Here is a 14,838-nt window from a genome sequence, read left to right as displayed (position 1 = left end):
CCATCCATACACGCATAACGAAATTAGAACCCACCAGAAAAATAAATACATGGGACCAGAAGTTTGCATATAGTTGCTAGAGTTTATGACTGTCCAGAGTAGACCCTTCAAAGTCCCGATGAAAACCTGGAGGGTAACTCTGGTGGGCTCCCTCCATTCCCGTACATTAGGCGTCCTTTACTGAACACGGTTAGTGAGGGAGTGAAACACATTAATTTACAAATTATTCTTGGGAAAGCATTCTTAAAGAGGCTAGGTAGGAGTTGAGTCAGCCTTTTCCCAGGGCCAACTCCTCCGAGTACCTGCGTGCCCGCCCCGAGGGGAGGCGAGGGGAGCGGTGGTGCCCAGGCGGAAGCTCAGGTGTCTCAAATCCTGCGTTGCGCAGGGGGAAGTACATTGTTTTACAACCAAAGAGGCCGGCTTTTCCAGTTTCCTTCCTGCGCGTGGACTCCGGACCTCCGTGCGGTTAGAGCGCCGGTACCGTGGCTGCGTCTGCGCTATTTCAGGGGGGATTTGGGCTCCCGTTTCGCATGTGGATTACATTCGGCCCCGTTCGGTCTTTGTCACAAACGACAGCCAGCCCCAATAACTACGCTCCGGTGGCCGGGCCCCGCCCCGGCACGGCTCGCGCTTGCGCACAGCGGCGAGTCGCGCTCTCCGAGGGGGCGGGGCCAGGAGAGCGTCACGCGGCCCCGCCCCTCCGTGGTGGCGGCCCCGCCCCCCCGCGGTGGCGCCATCTTCCCCGGCCACGGGAGGGGTCACAGGTCAGCGCCGCAACCTCGCGTGCGGCGGGCGGGCGAGCTGGGGATCGCCGCGGCGCGGGGGTGGGGGTGGGGGCGGGCACGCGCGGAGGGCCCGGGGGCCTGAGGGGCCGTCTCCTGGGCTCAGCCGGCGCCCTGGTCTGAGGAGGAACCCCAAGTTGTTTTGCCGCTTTTGTTTTTCTTCTGGAAACTACAGTACTTGGGAACGCTGTGCGGTGTCGCCGGCCGGACCGCCCGGGGAAAGGTGAGGAGGCGCCGTGTCGGGGGGGGCGCCGGGCCGGAGGAGGGGGCCGGGGGCGGGGGGCGCAGCGCGGGGCGGGGGCGGGGGCCCGGAGGCGCGGGGGGCCGGGGGCGCCGGCCGGGCGCGGGGCCGGGGGGCCGGGGGCGCCGGCCGGGCGCGGGGGCGGGGGGCGGGGGGCCGGGGGCGCCGGCCGGGCGCGGGGGCGAAGGGCCGGGGGCGCGGGTTGCGGCCGGGGCGCAGCGCGTCCTTGTTGCTTTCCAGGTGCGCGTCCCGAGGGGCCATGGAGCCGGGGCCGCGCCCCGCCGGCAGCAGCTGCGGCAGCCCCGCCGGCCTCTCCCGGGAGTACAAGCTGGTGATGCTGGGCGCCGGCGGCGTGGGGAAAAGCGGTAGGTGCCCGGTGCTTCCGTTTCCCAAGAAGTGCTCATCCGCACCCACGCCAGGTGGGAGGCTGACACTTGTTCTTTCCGTGGGTCACCTCTGTGGATTTTAACTTCCGTTTCTTGTTTTGAAGCCATGACCATGCAGTTCATCAGCCACCGATTTCCGGAAGATCACGACCCCACCATTGGTAAGTGGAGTTACCACCTAAGTTTCTAAATAAACTGTGTGGATCTGTCTTGGTGTCAGTTTTTGAAACCGTTTTTAACTACTTCTTTTTGGGTCCTTTGTGGGTGTCCTTATAAGATTTTTTAACAAGAGTTTCAGAGTACTGGGTGAACAGATCACTCTTTTTTTCTCCCTTGGTAGGTCGGTAAGCCGTCTTTGGTGTCTGTCTTTTCTTGAACGTTCATGGAACACTTTGGTCCGTTAGGTTTTCGGGGTTCCCAGGCTGTATTGCCAGGTAAAAGGAAGAGTGTCCAGGCCTCGAAGCCGTTTGCTGTCACTTCTCTAAGGGTCTCTGGCTCAGTAACTATGAGTCAGCTGGTTTGAACTTCCACAAAAGGAAGCAGAAAAACAAGTCCAGCCGGCCTGCTGAAGTCTGACAACTCAGATCTGCAGCCTGGACTTCTTCCACTGGAAGCTCCTCGTTTACTTCCTTATTCCTCAAGTTTATTGCATAGTAAGGTCGTCTCTTATGTCTCCTGTAACTCTCAGTGCTCTGTTGTTGGCAAAACACTGGTGGAGGAAACAAATTTTGTTTGGCCTTTTCAAAAAAGTTGCTGTTCTCTACAAAGATTATTACTGTCATTCCTGAACTATAAGGAAGCAGGTGTGATTCTAAGGGGTTAAAGATACAAAGAAAAATGGAGGGGAGGGGGACGTGAGGACGGGTGCCACACTAGTATTTTCAGAGGGTCACGGTCCTGGGTCTCGAGGGAGGATTTCACTGGGTCAGGCCTCTGCCGCCCTGTTTTCCACAAAGCCGGTGAGAGAGTTCTGTGCCCAGCCAGGTTTGGATGCAGTCGTATTATATAGTCCATGCTTCTGTGGCTTGAGGAAAAGAGAAACACTGCTTGTTTTTTTAAACGTACAGCATTGCTCAGGGATTCAAACTATGTTGAGAATTCTAGAAATAAACTCAGTTTAGGGCTTAAGATAATTTACTTAGAACTTCACAAATATTTTTTCTTTTCTTTAAAGCAAAACTTGTATGTGTTCTCTGAAAGAGCTAATTTTTTTAATCAGCTGATTTTATCCCCCCCCCCCCCCGCCGTCAGCTGCTCTCCTGACAATACCATCTGATTCAACAGCATAGACTTCCGTGTCTTGAGTTCCCATTATGTGCTAAGTACTGTTGTAGGTCCTGGGAGTTCAGTGGTGAACAAAAAGATGCAGTAGTTGCTCTCATGGAGTTTACTATTTAGGGCCTTTTCTTTAGAGAGCTTTGTTGCAAACTTTGGCTGTTAACTCAGAAGAAAAATTCTATATTGAAGCTAGTACATGTGCAAGTATGTGTACGTGGTACACATATACACATAACTAAAATATCAGGAAACTGTGTTTATGTCACTGCATGTGGTATGCTCTTGTGTTTTTTCTTGTAGATTTTTGCTTGTTTATTTTAATGCTGGTCCCAACCCATTAAATTCATTCACAACTCCCTAATCCTAGCGGATCATGGCCTGTAGTTTGAGAAACACTGGTTCAGTGGGCTCTTTGAGGAAGAGTCATGAGCAGGGGTTCAAGAAAAAATACTGCAATACACTGGGGTGTAAGCAGCAATTGTTTGAATGATGAAAATATTGAGTGGGTTATTTCTTTTTTTTTAAAATTTCCTTGTATTTTCAAGGTTCCTATAATAATGCACATAAATTTGTTTTCATAAAGGAGAAATTATGACAATATGGATTATTTAGAAAAAAGTATATGATTTTTTTTTCTTGTATAAAAAGGAGGAACCATAGTATTTGGTTAAGTAGGTAAGGCTTTTGAATCAAGCAGCTCTTGGTTTTAATTCTGGCTGTTTTAATTAACTTTGTAATATGGGAAAGACATTTAATGTTTCAGAGTTTTTCTTTATCTGTAAGGTGGAGATAATACTACTATGGATTGGTATATTTGTCACTGTTGGAATATTGCCACTGTTGAATGAATTAAGGTATATAGATTACTTAATGTAATGCTTGGCATCTAATAACTATTTAACAAATGGTAAAGTTACTTTTGGAGCCTAATTTTTGGGGGGCAGGGGGAGAGGCAGAAGGAGAGAGAGAATCTTAAGCAGGTTCCACGTCCAGCTCGGAGCCCAATGCAGGGCTCAATCTCACAACCCTGAGATCATGACCTGAGCTGAAATCAAGAGTCGGACGCTTAACTAACTGAGCCACCGAGGTGCCCCAGAGCCTAATATTTTTTAAAAAGACAGAATCCTTGGGCGCCCAGGTGGCTCAGTTGGTTGGGCGACTGCCTTCGGCTCAGGTCATGATCCTGGAGTCCCGGGATCGAGTCCCACATCGGGCTCCCCGCTGGACGGGGAGTCTGCTTCTCCCTCTGACCCTCTTCCCTCTCGTGCTCTCTATCTCTCATTCTCTCTCTCAAATAAATAAATAAAATCTTTAAAAAAAAAAGAGAATCCTTTTTTAGCCTAGAATTTTAAATGAAGTCTTAAAAATATAAACGACGAATAAACCTATGTCATCACTTAGGTGAAAAACACAAAACAACTCACTTGAAGATCTAATTTACATATCTCAATGGATTGAGCATGCTTCCTGAGAAAATCTGGACATTTAAAGAACTCATGTATAATGTACTTCTCTATAAGATGAATTTTAAAATAAGGTTGCATGGTGCCAGGCTGGCTCAGTTGGTAGAGCATTCGACTCTTGATCGTGGCGTCCTGAGTTTGAGCCCCACTTTGGGCTTAGAGATTACTCAAAAAAGAAAAAAGTTAAAATAAGGTTACATAATTCCTGTGCTTATGGGTTTATAGTAACCTTTCTTCCCTCCTGTAGAAGATGCGTATAAAATCCGGATCCGTATTGATGATGAGCCTGCCAACCTGGACATTTTGGATACGGCTGGACAGGTATTAAATCTCAGAATGCTACGTGTAAAGGTATTTTTCACTCTGGTAGAGGGGAGGGGAAGGCTTACGCAGAGAAGATCACCAGTTCATCTCTCTTAATTTTTCATGCTCTCTGACTCAGGATAGCAGGTAATTGGTATATGTGTCTTCTTTGATCTGAAATCATAGCTAATGTGTGTGCAGTCCTAGGTTTCATCACTCCATTAATGATCCGGTTCCCCTGCAGGCAGAGTTTACAGCCATGCGGGATCAGTATATGAGGGCAGGAGAAGGGTTTATCATCTGTTACTCTATCACCGATCGTCGAAGTTTCCATGAAGTTCGGGAATTTAAGCAGCTTATTTACAGAGTTCGACGCACTGATGATACACCTGTGGTTCTGGTGGGAAACAAGTCTGACCTAAAGCAGCTAAGACAGGTGAGGAGAGAGCAGAAATGCAGTCTGTGGTCTCAGGTTGGCCGCCGTTGTTTCACTGTATATAGATTCCTTTGCTTTAAAATAAAAGTTTTAAAGTAACTTCTCTTTAACCTTAGAAATTTCTCTAAATCTACTGATTTGCAATTAACTTGGATAAAAATCTGGATTTTAGAAATCAGTTTACAGGATAAAATCCACAGTGTGGGAATCAGATGACAAATAGAGTACGTATTACAGAAGGATCATGGAATGTTCCTAAAACCTTAGAAAATAATCAACCAATCTGTTTATGTTGCAGCAGGACAAATGTAGGTTAGACTTCAAGATATACTTCCTGATGGTGAAGATCATGAAGGGGACCTGGAAGGGGAGAAAAGGAGAAATTGTAGAGGATTCTAGAGTAAGCTGGACTCCCCAGATTGGCAACACTGTGTAGAACCTGGCTGTCTGGTGTAGAGTTGAAGGAATCGTGGCCAGGCATATTGGGACCACTGGTGGAAGCAGCAGAGTGGGTACAGACTTTTCGGAAGTAGTCTGACAGTAGATAAGTTCACAGTGCTTCTCACTTAATGCCTGTTTGAAAAATCTGTCCAGGAATTTATATATAAAATGTTGGTTGCCAGGCTGCTTGTGGTAGCCAAAAGTTAAAAAAAGTCTAAATGTTCAGACCTAGGAGAAATTATGTTCTATCCCTAATTGGCTATATCGATTTGGATTTCTTATATAGTTGGATTAGAAATAAATCACTTCATAGGAAGGAGGAGTTGAGCTCTCTTTCTGTTCAGATTGCCCCTTCACTTTTCACTTTTGGGGGCAGTTGTGATTGTTTTCTGTGGTCACCACTGTGCATTTTCTCATGTTTACATTTTTAAAGGTCACCAAGGAAGAAGGACTGGCTTTGGCGCGAGAATTCAGCTGTCCCTTTTTTGAGACGTCTGCTGCATACCGCTACTACATTGATGATGTGTTCCATGCCCTTGTACGGGAGATACGTAGGAAAGAGAAGGAGGCAGTGCTGGCCATGGAGAAAAAGTCTAAACCCAAAACCAGTGTATGGAAGCGGCTGAAATCACCATTCCGGAAGAAGAAGGACTCCGTAACTTGAAGGGAGGATGTGCGTGTTCGCCTGTGAACCGCAGGGTTTACTCCGAGCAACCCAGTGGCCTGCACGAGTGAGCATGGCGCTTGCTCCTTCTCCTGTCGTGACCGTTCCTCTAAATGTAACTGATGAAGGGGGTATGCCTAGTGGGAGTCTTCAGTGACATGGTGTTTAGAATACTGTCTTTTTAGCTAATTCTGATTTATTAACCCAGTGGAGCACTGTCTACTTGTAAATTGTCACATTAGAATCTGATCTACCAATGTTTTGGGTTCTGTTCCTGGTATTAGTTAATTAATGTCGATTGTTTCCACCCTGGGGGAGTTTGTATACCATGTGTTTTACGAAACCCACAGGAGGAATTTTCTGCTATGCATTACTCTGTGTCCTTTTCAACTTGGGTTCCCTGAGACCTTCCCAGGGAAGGGCCTCACTTTCTTCTATTCACAGGTGCTTCCTGGACACACAGCGAAAACCACAGAAAACCAGGTTCAGGGCATTGCTGTGGAGCTGCCTCCTGTCACAGATTAGGGGTTTATGAGCTCGGGGACGCCAGGCCGTGGAGTGGGGCGGGCGGGACTCCACGTAGGACCATGTTCCCAGTGCAAGCCTGGCTTTCCTAGAAAGTGCACATTCAACCCAAATGCACTGAGCTAGGTGAGGATAAGCAGAAGCGAGTGAAATGTAGGAGAGTTTCTTCTATGAAGTTATTTTGTTCTTGCTCTCAGGATTTAGCTTTTCCTTAGCTTCCAAGGCCTATGCTTTGGGAGCCATTACTGGATTAGTAAACTCTTTGTTTAGACCCTTAGTTGGGACAGCCATGGCCTTGTGCAGGTTTATTTTTTTCCCCAGAGATGCGCACACCAGTACATTTACATTAGTGCTTCCCTGTGCTCTCTAGCAGAGCTAGGCCTGGGGGAATGTTCTCTAGGTCCTTCATCAGACTGACTGCATTGTCCATATGGAAGAGACATCGGGAGTTAGAGTAAAACCATGTATGTGCCTTCTCAACACAGACAATCACTAGACTCCGTGCTCAGAGAAGAGAAGCCTGGGCGTCTTCTGTGCTAACGAGCCAGGCACGAAGTTTTAGAACTCCTGTGTGTTGAGTTTCTCATTGAAGATTTCTTTGCAGGGACCTTGGGGAGTTCACTGCACAGGGCTGCCTGAGCCTTGACAAAACTTAGCCTAAGAGAATACCACCTCGATATTTGTGCATAGCTGGGGAGCTAGTGTCCTGGGAGGGCACGGCTTCACGTATGGGTGGTGCATTCGCTCTTCTAGAATCAGGATTGTTTGGATATCTGGACTTAACTCTTTGTGGAGGTTAGGTGCAGAAGTGCAAAGAATAATGTGGCACAGATTGAACATTAAACGTCACGGGCAGAGTTTGTGACCATCTTAACCCCGAAACACGCGACTGCAGCGCCATTTAGAAAGTGTGCCCCTCGACTTACTGTTCTCCACTTTACTGACAGGCAGAAGGATAGGCTTATTGTGTTTTTTTCCTCATACTCCATGCGATGTCTGTTCCAGGTATTTAAAGGTGATGGTTGTGCCTTTTTTTAGCTAGGTCGTGGTCCCTTTTGAAACCAAATCACGTTTTATGGTACTCAAGCCATCCAATAGTGAAAGACCCAGAATTTGAATCTTTGCAGGACAGAAATCTGATAGGAACCATAGCACTTTAGAGAAGCATGAAGGTAGAAAGAAATGCAGTGCAGTTCTGTTTTAACAGTATTTCACCACATTTAAATTAGCTTAGAGCCTTTTACATGTAGTGCCTTAGTTTCTCATTACTAATGATCTAGGGAATTGTAATTAGTGTCAGGCAAGAACTTGACAGCTGTATAATCATTCAGGACATTCAAGGCGGCAGAGAAGATTGCCAGAAAGATCCATAAGTTGGGGGAATTTGTATTGTATATAAGAAAAATAACAAATTTGTGTTTTTAAGACTGTCACTGTCCTGTATTTGGTCATTGGATTAATTAGCCCATTAGTATTGAGAATTCTATTCATGGTGCTAAATAGTTTGAGGGGGTATAATGTGTGTAGGTAACAGCTCTAGTCTTAGTGATCATAACTGTATGTAATTTTATAAGCTCTGAAGAGTCAGGTTTATCCAATTTGAGGGCATTAAAATCCATTACTGCCTGGAACTTTGAAGAGAAACATTCAGGGACACATTTGAAAGCACTGGGACTGTTGATGCCTGCGCCCGATTGTTAATTTAGAAAATTTAGAGTGAGCTGTTAGAATTCAGGAGGGGATATGTTTAATTTTATTAAATTTTAGCAAGAATTGGTCTACTGTGATGTTTGGGGGAGGGAGAAGGAAGAGCAGTCTTTCACTTAACGCATGTGTATGTGAAGACAGTTTATATGACACAATACAGAACTTTTAAACAACTTGTTGGGCTTCTCCTTTACTTACCTGTGCATGGGTGGAAATGCTTAGAATCATTGCACAAAAGTCATTTTAAGAAAATACAATACCATGAGATTTTATGTTCCGGAAAATACGGATTCAAAAATGTGAGTGCCCACCATGTGCAGGACACCTGTGTTGAGTGCGTTGGGGCGTGGCATGGAATGCTCTTTCATTTAGAGAGAGGACCTCGGCTCTTGGGCAGGTGGACAGGCTGCAGGGAGGTGAGGCACCGCGGTCCAGCTGCCAAAGAGCCTCCATGTGACAGTGAGTGGGGTTCCACCTCTTAAGTGACTCTGGACTCTGGTTCCCCACCGCGGGCACTGTTCCTGTTCTGGCTTCGGCAGCCAGGACGCTTAAGGGTGCTTGGTGTTTGGCCAGGCGGAGTGAACTGCCACCCCTGGGATGGGGTGGGGGGGGTGGGCAGGTGCCTGAGGAAGCCTACTGAGACCCTGTGTGCAGAGAGGTGGAGTGGTGGGGAGACAGAAAAAACACGTTGGAGATGATGGTGTGTTTGCCACCTGATGAAGGGTTCAAGCTGTTTCAAGTGTGGAAACTAAATGTGAGACCGTGAGGAGGAGTCATTGCCTTATGTGAAGGTCATTGCTTTTGTCTCTACTGCTAAAAATGGGCATTGGCATTTGTGGAGAGGACTTGGTTTGGACCTTAAAGGAATGTGTTTTTGTGTTGTCATTACTTGTGTTGAGCAGGTCAGCATTGGTCATCGGGGTCCACTCTTGAACCAGGTAGTGGAGTAGCGGCATTCCCTTCCCTAAGCTAGCCTCTGTTAGGCGGGGCACGGTGGTTCCATCAAAGTGTTCGTGGGTCTCCTCTGTGCACTGCGCACCATGTGAGACTGGGATTCGAAGGGACAGACGGTATCCCTGCTCTGGAGCTTTGACAAAATCATCATATATGGCTGGAGATGGATTGTGAAGTAGTAGATGACCTGCTTCCAACTGGGAATGTTACAGAAATCCAGAGAAGGAAGGCCCCTGTAGGGCTGGGTCCAGCGGGGCACTGAGTGCTAACGGTAGAGCAGGCAAGTCGAGGAGAGGCTGCATTTAACCTGCGTGGAATAATAGAGAAGATCAAAACGAGGTGATTTCTGAAGTTTCTCCTCATTTCTAGTGTTTATTGCTTATTTTCTTTAAAAAATCATATCAATTTAGGAAACTCCTGACAGTTGGTAGTGTTTCTCCTTTTCCAAACTTATTGAGAAGGGTGACAAAGAAATTGAAAGTCTTACTTTTTAGGAGTCAGTGTTAACATGGACAAGCACTTGACTTTAAGAGATGGTTCAGTACTGAAAATGGATTTGTAGTCATCCGGGATTTGCTCAGCTTCCAATTAAAGTTTGTAATCAGGGGCTCCTGGCTGGCTCAGTCCGTTGAGCATCCAACTCTTGATTTCGGCTCAGGTCATGATCTTAGGGTTGTGAGACTGAGCCGCCAGTCGGGCTCTGCGCTCAGTGGGGAGTGTCCTTGGGCTTCCTCCCTCTCTCCCTCTGCCCCTCCCCGCCTGCTGCCCAAGCACCTCGTGCTCAGTGTCTAAGATAAATAAAATCTTTAAAGTTTGTGTTCAAACTATGTTCATATATTCATCAGCTCAGCTGGAACTGAGGCTTGTGGCCTGGCCTCACAGGGAAGTAGTTAGAGGCCTGAGTTCTCTGATGATCGCTCGCCCTGTCCTCACATACCTCTAAGTGCTTTTGCTGCACAAATTAATTTTGTCTTTCTCTTCTTCCCACTAAGAATTGTGTTAAATAATTAGGTATAACATAAGTTAGAATAATTAAGAAAATAGTGTATTTCTATTTTACTCAATTTTTGAGAAGTTTTTTTCAGTGGCAGTTGGAAGCGGAGCCTCGCTGTTCTGCTTGGTTTGCTGGTTGTCCGCGGCTCGGTGCTGTTCTCTTCCCGTGTGGCTGGACTGCACCCACATCTTTGGGGAAAGCCAGAGCCACCTCAGCTCCTGTCTGCGGAAAGCGCCTTGTCTCTCGATGAGTGGAGTTGGCTTGCTGCTTGTCTGGTGCAGAGGACCAAGCATGGTCTGGAAGGCAGGATGGAGTTTAGATTTTAGGAAAATGCAGCCAGACAGCATAATTGAGTCAACCCGTACTTAGAGCCTTGCAGACCTATTTCCCTTCACTGTCCAGACGGTTGGAGCTGGGGCAAGGGTAGCTTCTTTAGGCTAACACAAGTTAGTGGACATAACCAAAGACTCCTAGCACGTGGTTTCTGCTCCCAGGGGCGTACAATGGATTGGGAAGGCAGGGCAATTCATAGGCAACCTAAAACCATGTTACATCGACTAATTAAAAGAAAACAGGAAGATTTGGATTAAATTGGTAGGTAGAATTAGGCCATGAAGAGTTCTCAAAAAGTGAAGATGCATGACTTGGAACCACAGAAAAGTCAAGCACCTGTATGTAGGACGGCTCCAGCGCAGGATTGGAAAGTGGGTGAGTCAAGACTATCCTGGGGTAGGCAGGATGAGCATCGAGAAGCCCGCTGTGGCTCAGAGGACACAGCAGGACACCCGCAGGGTGGGGCTGAGTGCGGGGGAGGCCGCGAGGGCCAGTCTGAAGTGGGCGTGGCTCCCAAGTACCTGTCCGCCCTGGATCAGAAACAGCCAAGAGTGGTTCTGGGTTTTTTCTCTCATTTTCTTAGCTTAACCTCTGGAGATTCTGATTTGATGAATTCTGATAGGATCCAGGAATGTCTATTGAATCCCAGAGGATTGTGAAGGCAGCCATGCTGCCTTTCCTGAGCCAGACAGTGTCGAGTGCCCTGGGTGGGCGTCTGAGGGGGCGGTGTGTGGGGGTGACGGCTGGCTGTCACCAGGTGCCGAAAACATTAGCGGCTTTTGTCAGGGCGGCGTGGGGTGGGGATCACGGAGAGGAAGCAGTAAGAAGATGCAGGACGAAACAGGGGCCATGGCTGGGGGACAAGCAAGAAAAGTAAACTCGTACCTTGTTATGAAGGACACCCCTGGATAGGACAAAGGACTGTTCAGTCTTAGTGTTTGGGGTATGCTGAAATTTCCAATCAGCTTTTAAACATGAGTTGGCCTCAAGACAAAATTACTGAAATGTTTTAGCTTTGTCTAGTAGTCCTTGCTTAAAAAAATTCAGCACACGCGATCATATCATTAAGTCACCCAGCTTTTTTGAACAAAAGCTGCTGGGGTGGGGACGTGTCGTTTCCTGCCCTTCCCAGAGCTGGTTATTGCTAGTTTTATTGCAGTTTGCTCTGAGCCAGGAGAAAATCTCTAGGTTCAGAACTACCCCCCCTCATCGGATGTTTGCCCTAGTTTCCTTGCACACCAGTGCTTGATAGGAAGGTGAGTTCAAGTAGGTGCTCAAATACAGTATAATCCAATATAAAATCCCTGCTGGCCGGGAGGGCGTCCCTGCACCTCTCGGTTAGTCCCACCTAAAACACTGTGGCCACTCTTACTGTCAGATCCCCAGACAGCCTCAAGAGCACATGTGGGTCTGGTTGCAGCTAAGACACACCTACCACTGCCACCACCCAAAAAACTAACAAAAACAAGACTCCACTCTGGACCAGACTTCTTTGGAAACTCCAACTCAGTCATAAGTAGGAAGAGGCACAGATTTTTTTGTGTTTACTTTAGGTCTGCTTCCCAGACAATATTGTGTCCCCTGCCTGTCTTCCTTCATTCCACAAACCCTTATTGAGCGCCTGCTGGATGCCAGGTATGGTGTTGGAGGTTGGGAATTCAGCCTTCTGAATAACAAGAACGCAGGTCTTGGTGGCTCGGTTCTGTTCTTCAGGGATATCTTTTTTTTTTTTTAAGTAGGCCCCACACCCAGTGTGGGGTCTTGAATTCCTCACCCTGAGATCAAGAGTCGTATGCCTACCGAGCCAGCCGGGTGCCCCAGGCACCTCTGCTGCTGATGTGCACAGTCTCATGTCAGAGATGCAGATTGAGTGGTGGAGAATGGCGGTGGGGGGTAAGGGGACGTGTAGGAGCTCCTGCTCCATGGTGAAAAATTCAGTGTCAACTTGGAAAAATGCCAGACAGGAGACTGATTGGGTGTGAGTGAATGTCAATCATGAAAACGTCCAGTTTCGGGAGCCTGCGACTCTTGATCTCGGGGTTGTGAGTTCCAGCCCTGCATTCGGTGGAGAGATGACTTAAATAAAAGTTAAAAAAAAAAAAAAAAAAAAAGGAACAGGGATATTCTCAGCTTTCTGGAAAATTATGCTCTGTGGCTAAACCGATTTGCTCTTGAATCATTTATATTTTTTTAGCTTTTATTTGACACAGCACAAGTAGGGGAAGTGGCAGAAGGAGAGGGAGAAGCAGACTCCCTGCTGAGCAGGGAGCCTGATGTGGGACTCGATCCCAGGACCCTGGGATCATGACCTGAGCTGGAGGCAGACGCCCAAGCAACTGAGCCACCCAGGTGCTCCACTCTGGAATCATTTAAAGAGGACCCCAAGTGCTAGGCTGTTTGTCTCATCAAACCACAAGGTACGGGAGGTGGATGAGGTTGGCGGCTCTTCTCAGAGTTTGTTATAAGAAGATCATAGGAGAAAACGCTGTGGGCGGACAGATGCTGGAGGAGGGAAGACAATGTGGTCCCCATTTACTTCCAGCCCAGCACCCATTCCTCCTTCCAAAGGAAATGACATCTTTTTCAAGAAGCCACCCATTTCCCACACCCAGGTCCAGGGCAGTCCAAAAGACACTCCCTCCTTCTTGCCTGATAGGCTCAGCAATGACCACGTGGCCCGTTTTGGGGCCAGAGATTAGAGGCGAGAAAAGCTAATGGTTTCTGGGGGATGCTTTACCTTATTTTTTCTGGGAGTGGTCCTGAAGCAATCTCCTCTTTTCCCCTGGAACCGTTAGGGTTAAGCAGACATTGCATGTCGTGTGGCCCCCAGGAAGCACCCGGGACCCTCGCGGTGCTAGTGACATTTTTCCAGAGTGCCCCGAAGCAGGCCCTGCCCGTGGACTTACACTTGGGTGAACCAGTACATGTTCTTGGTATTTAAGCCAATTTGAGTTGGGTTTTCTGTTAATCGTAGACAAAAGCATCTTGACTGAGTGCCAAGATACTCTTACCATCATTGTATTATCGTATTATTTTTTCAGACTTACCCCTAAAGAGAGAGCAATATGCAAAATTACCTGTGGGCCATGATTGCAACACCAGCTAGCTGCGGATGGGAAGGTGTGCGGAAACTAGTGATGTTCCCCTGTCGATGGATGTTTTTCCCGGTTTCTATGAACTTGTACTTTATATTACGTGTTTTCCACAGTGACCGTGTGTGACGCCTCAGGGAAAAAATGCGCAGGAAATAAGACTAGAAGACAGAAGGTTGGGAAGGTTCTGGAATCCCGGCTAATTTTTTTTTCCTTTTCTCTTATTTTCCAACTTTTGTATAATATGCTTATTATATTACTTTGTCATTTAAAAAACTTTTTTATTTTTATTATTATTTTTTTAAGATTTATTTATTTAACAGAACACACATGAGTCGGGGGGGCAGGGGAGGAAGGGCAGAGGGAGAAGCAGGCTCCCCGCGGAGCAGGGAGCCCGATGTGGGGCTCGGTGCCAGGACCCTGGGACCACGACCCAAGCCGAAGGCAGACGCTTAACGACTGAGCCACACAGGTGCCCCTAAAAACTTCTTCAGTTCCTTCACTGAAACCTTAAGAGTGGGGGCTTCCTTTCCTGCTTCCAGAAAGGAAACACGTGCACACGGTGAGGGCAATTTCCACAGGAGAGAAGGTAGGAAAAGTCATTGTTCCAGATTTCAGGGCGTGCAGGGGTCCTCGGAGCACCCCGGGGCATGACCCCCGAGGGGTACGTTAGCCTGCATTCCTTCTCTTTCAGAGCCTTTCTCAGTCTGTGATTGCATATTTACTGGTGGGATCATCTGATTATGGCTGGTCCTTGTGTGCCTCGGGATCAGTGTTGTGCCCTCAGCACCTGGCATATGCTACGCTCTCAATGACAAATCTTTGTTAGGAATTAATGAATGAGGGGCGCCTGGGTGGCTCAGTTGGTTAAGCGACTGCCTTGGGCTCAGGTCATGATCCCGGAGTCCCGGGATCGAGTCCCGCATCGGGCTCCCTGCTCGGCGGGGAGTCTGCTTCTCCCTCTGACCTTCCTCCCTCTCGTGCTGTCTCTCTACCATTCTCTGTCTCTCATATAAATAAATAAAATCTTAAAAAAAAAAGGGAATTAATGAATGAGAGAACAGAATCAGCCCTCTTGGAATTGCTTTGGGGTATAAATATTTCCAGTTACACGGACAGGCTAACGAGCACTGAAGCCATCGTCTCTCTCATGGTGGTTATGGTCTGAGGAATTACATTTTGAGAGGAAAACAGAAGGACTGGAGAAAGGACTGTAAGTCTGGAGCCTGGAATCTGCAT

The 14,838-nt window shown here is 47.6% G+C and overlaps 1 protein-coding gene across 2 annotated transcripts; it reads left to right on the top strand.

Annotated features, from left to right (window-relative positions):
• The first annotated feature begins 737 nt into the window (after positions 1-737).
• RIT1 (Ras like without CAAX 1) lies at positions 738-8,399 on the top strand. Of its 2 annotated transcripts, XM_088017147.1 has the most exons (7): positions 738-764; positions 958-1,005; positions 1,264-1,388; positions 1,514-1,570; positions 4,398-4,471; positions 4,698-4,889; positions 5,764-8,399. In XM_088017147.1, the coding sequence occupies exons 3-7, from the start codon at positions 1,283-1,285 to the stop codon at positions 5,992-5,994; spliced, it is 660 nt and encodes a 219-aa protein (XP_087873273.1). In that variant the 5' UTR covers positions 738-764; positions 958-1,005; positions 1,264-1,282; the 3' UTR covers positions 5,995-8,399. The 2 variants fall into 2 exon arrangements, with proteins under 2 accessions (XP_087873273.1, XP_087873274.1); XM_088017148.1 differs by lacking the exons at positions 738-764; positions 1,264-1,388 and having other exon boundaries at positions 835-1,005.
• The last annotated feature ends 6,439 nt before the right edge of the window (positions 8,400-14,838 follow it).

Source organism: Eumetopias jubatus, unplaced genomic scaffold (genome assembly GCF_037043125.1).
Source record: "Eumetopias jubatus isolate StellerSeaLion01/CBP00866 unplaced genomic scaffold, mEumJub1_p1.0 scaffold_12, whole genome shotgun sequence".
NCBI lineage: Eukaryota > Metazoa > Chordata > Mammalia > Carnivora > Otariidae > Eumetopias > Eumetopias jubatus.
This window is presented reverse-complemented; position numbering and strand designations above follow the sequence as displayed.

Excerpts from the sequence above, each read along its gene's own strand:
- RIT1 (XM_088017147.1), top strand. The coding sequence starts at position 1,283 with ATGGAGCCGGGGCCGCGCCCCGCCGGCAGCAGCTGCGGCAGCCCCGCC. Across the intron at positions 1,389-1,513 it reads CGGCGGCGTGGGGAAAAGCG|CCATGACCATGCAGTTCATC; the intron begins GTAGGTGCCCGG and ends CTTGTTTTGAAG. Across the intron at positions 4,890-5,763 it reads ACCTAAAGCAGCTAAGACAG|GTCACCAAGGAAGAAGGACT; the intron begins GTGAGGAGAGAG and ends ACATTTTTAAAG.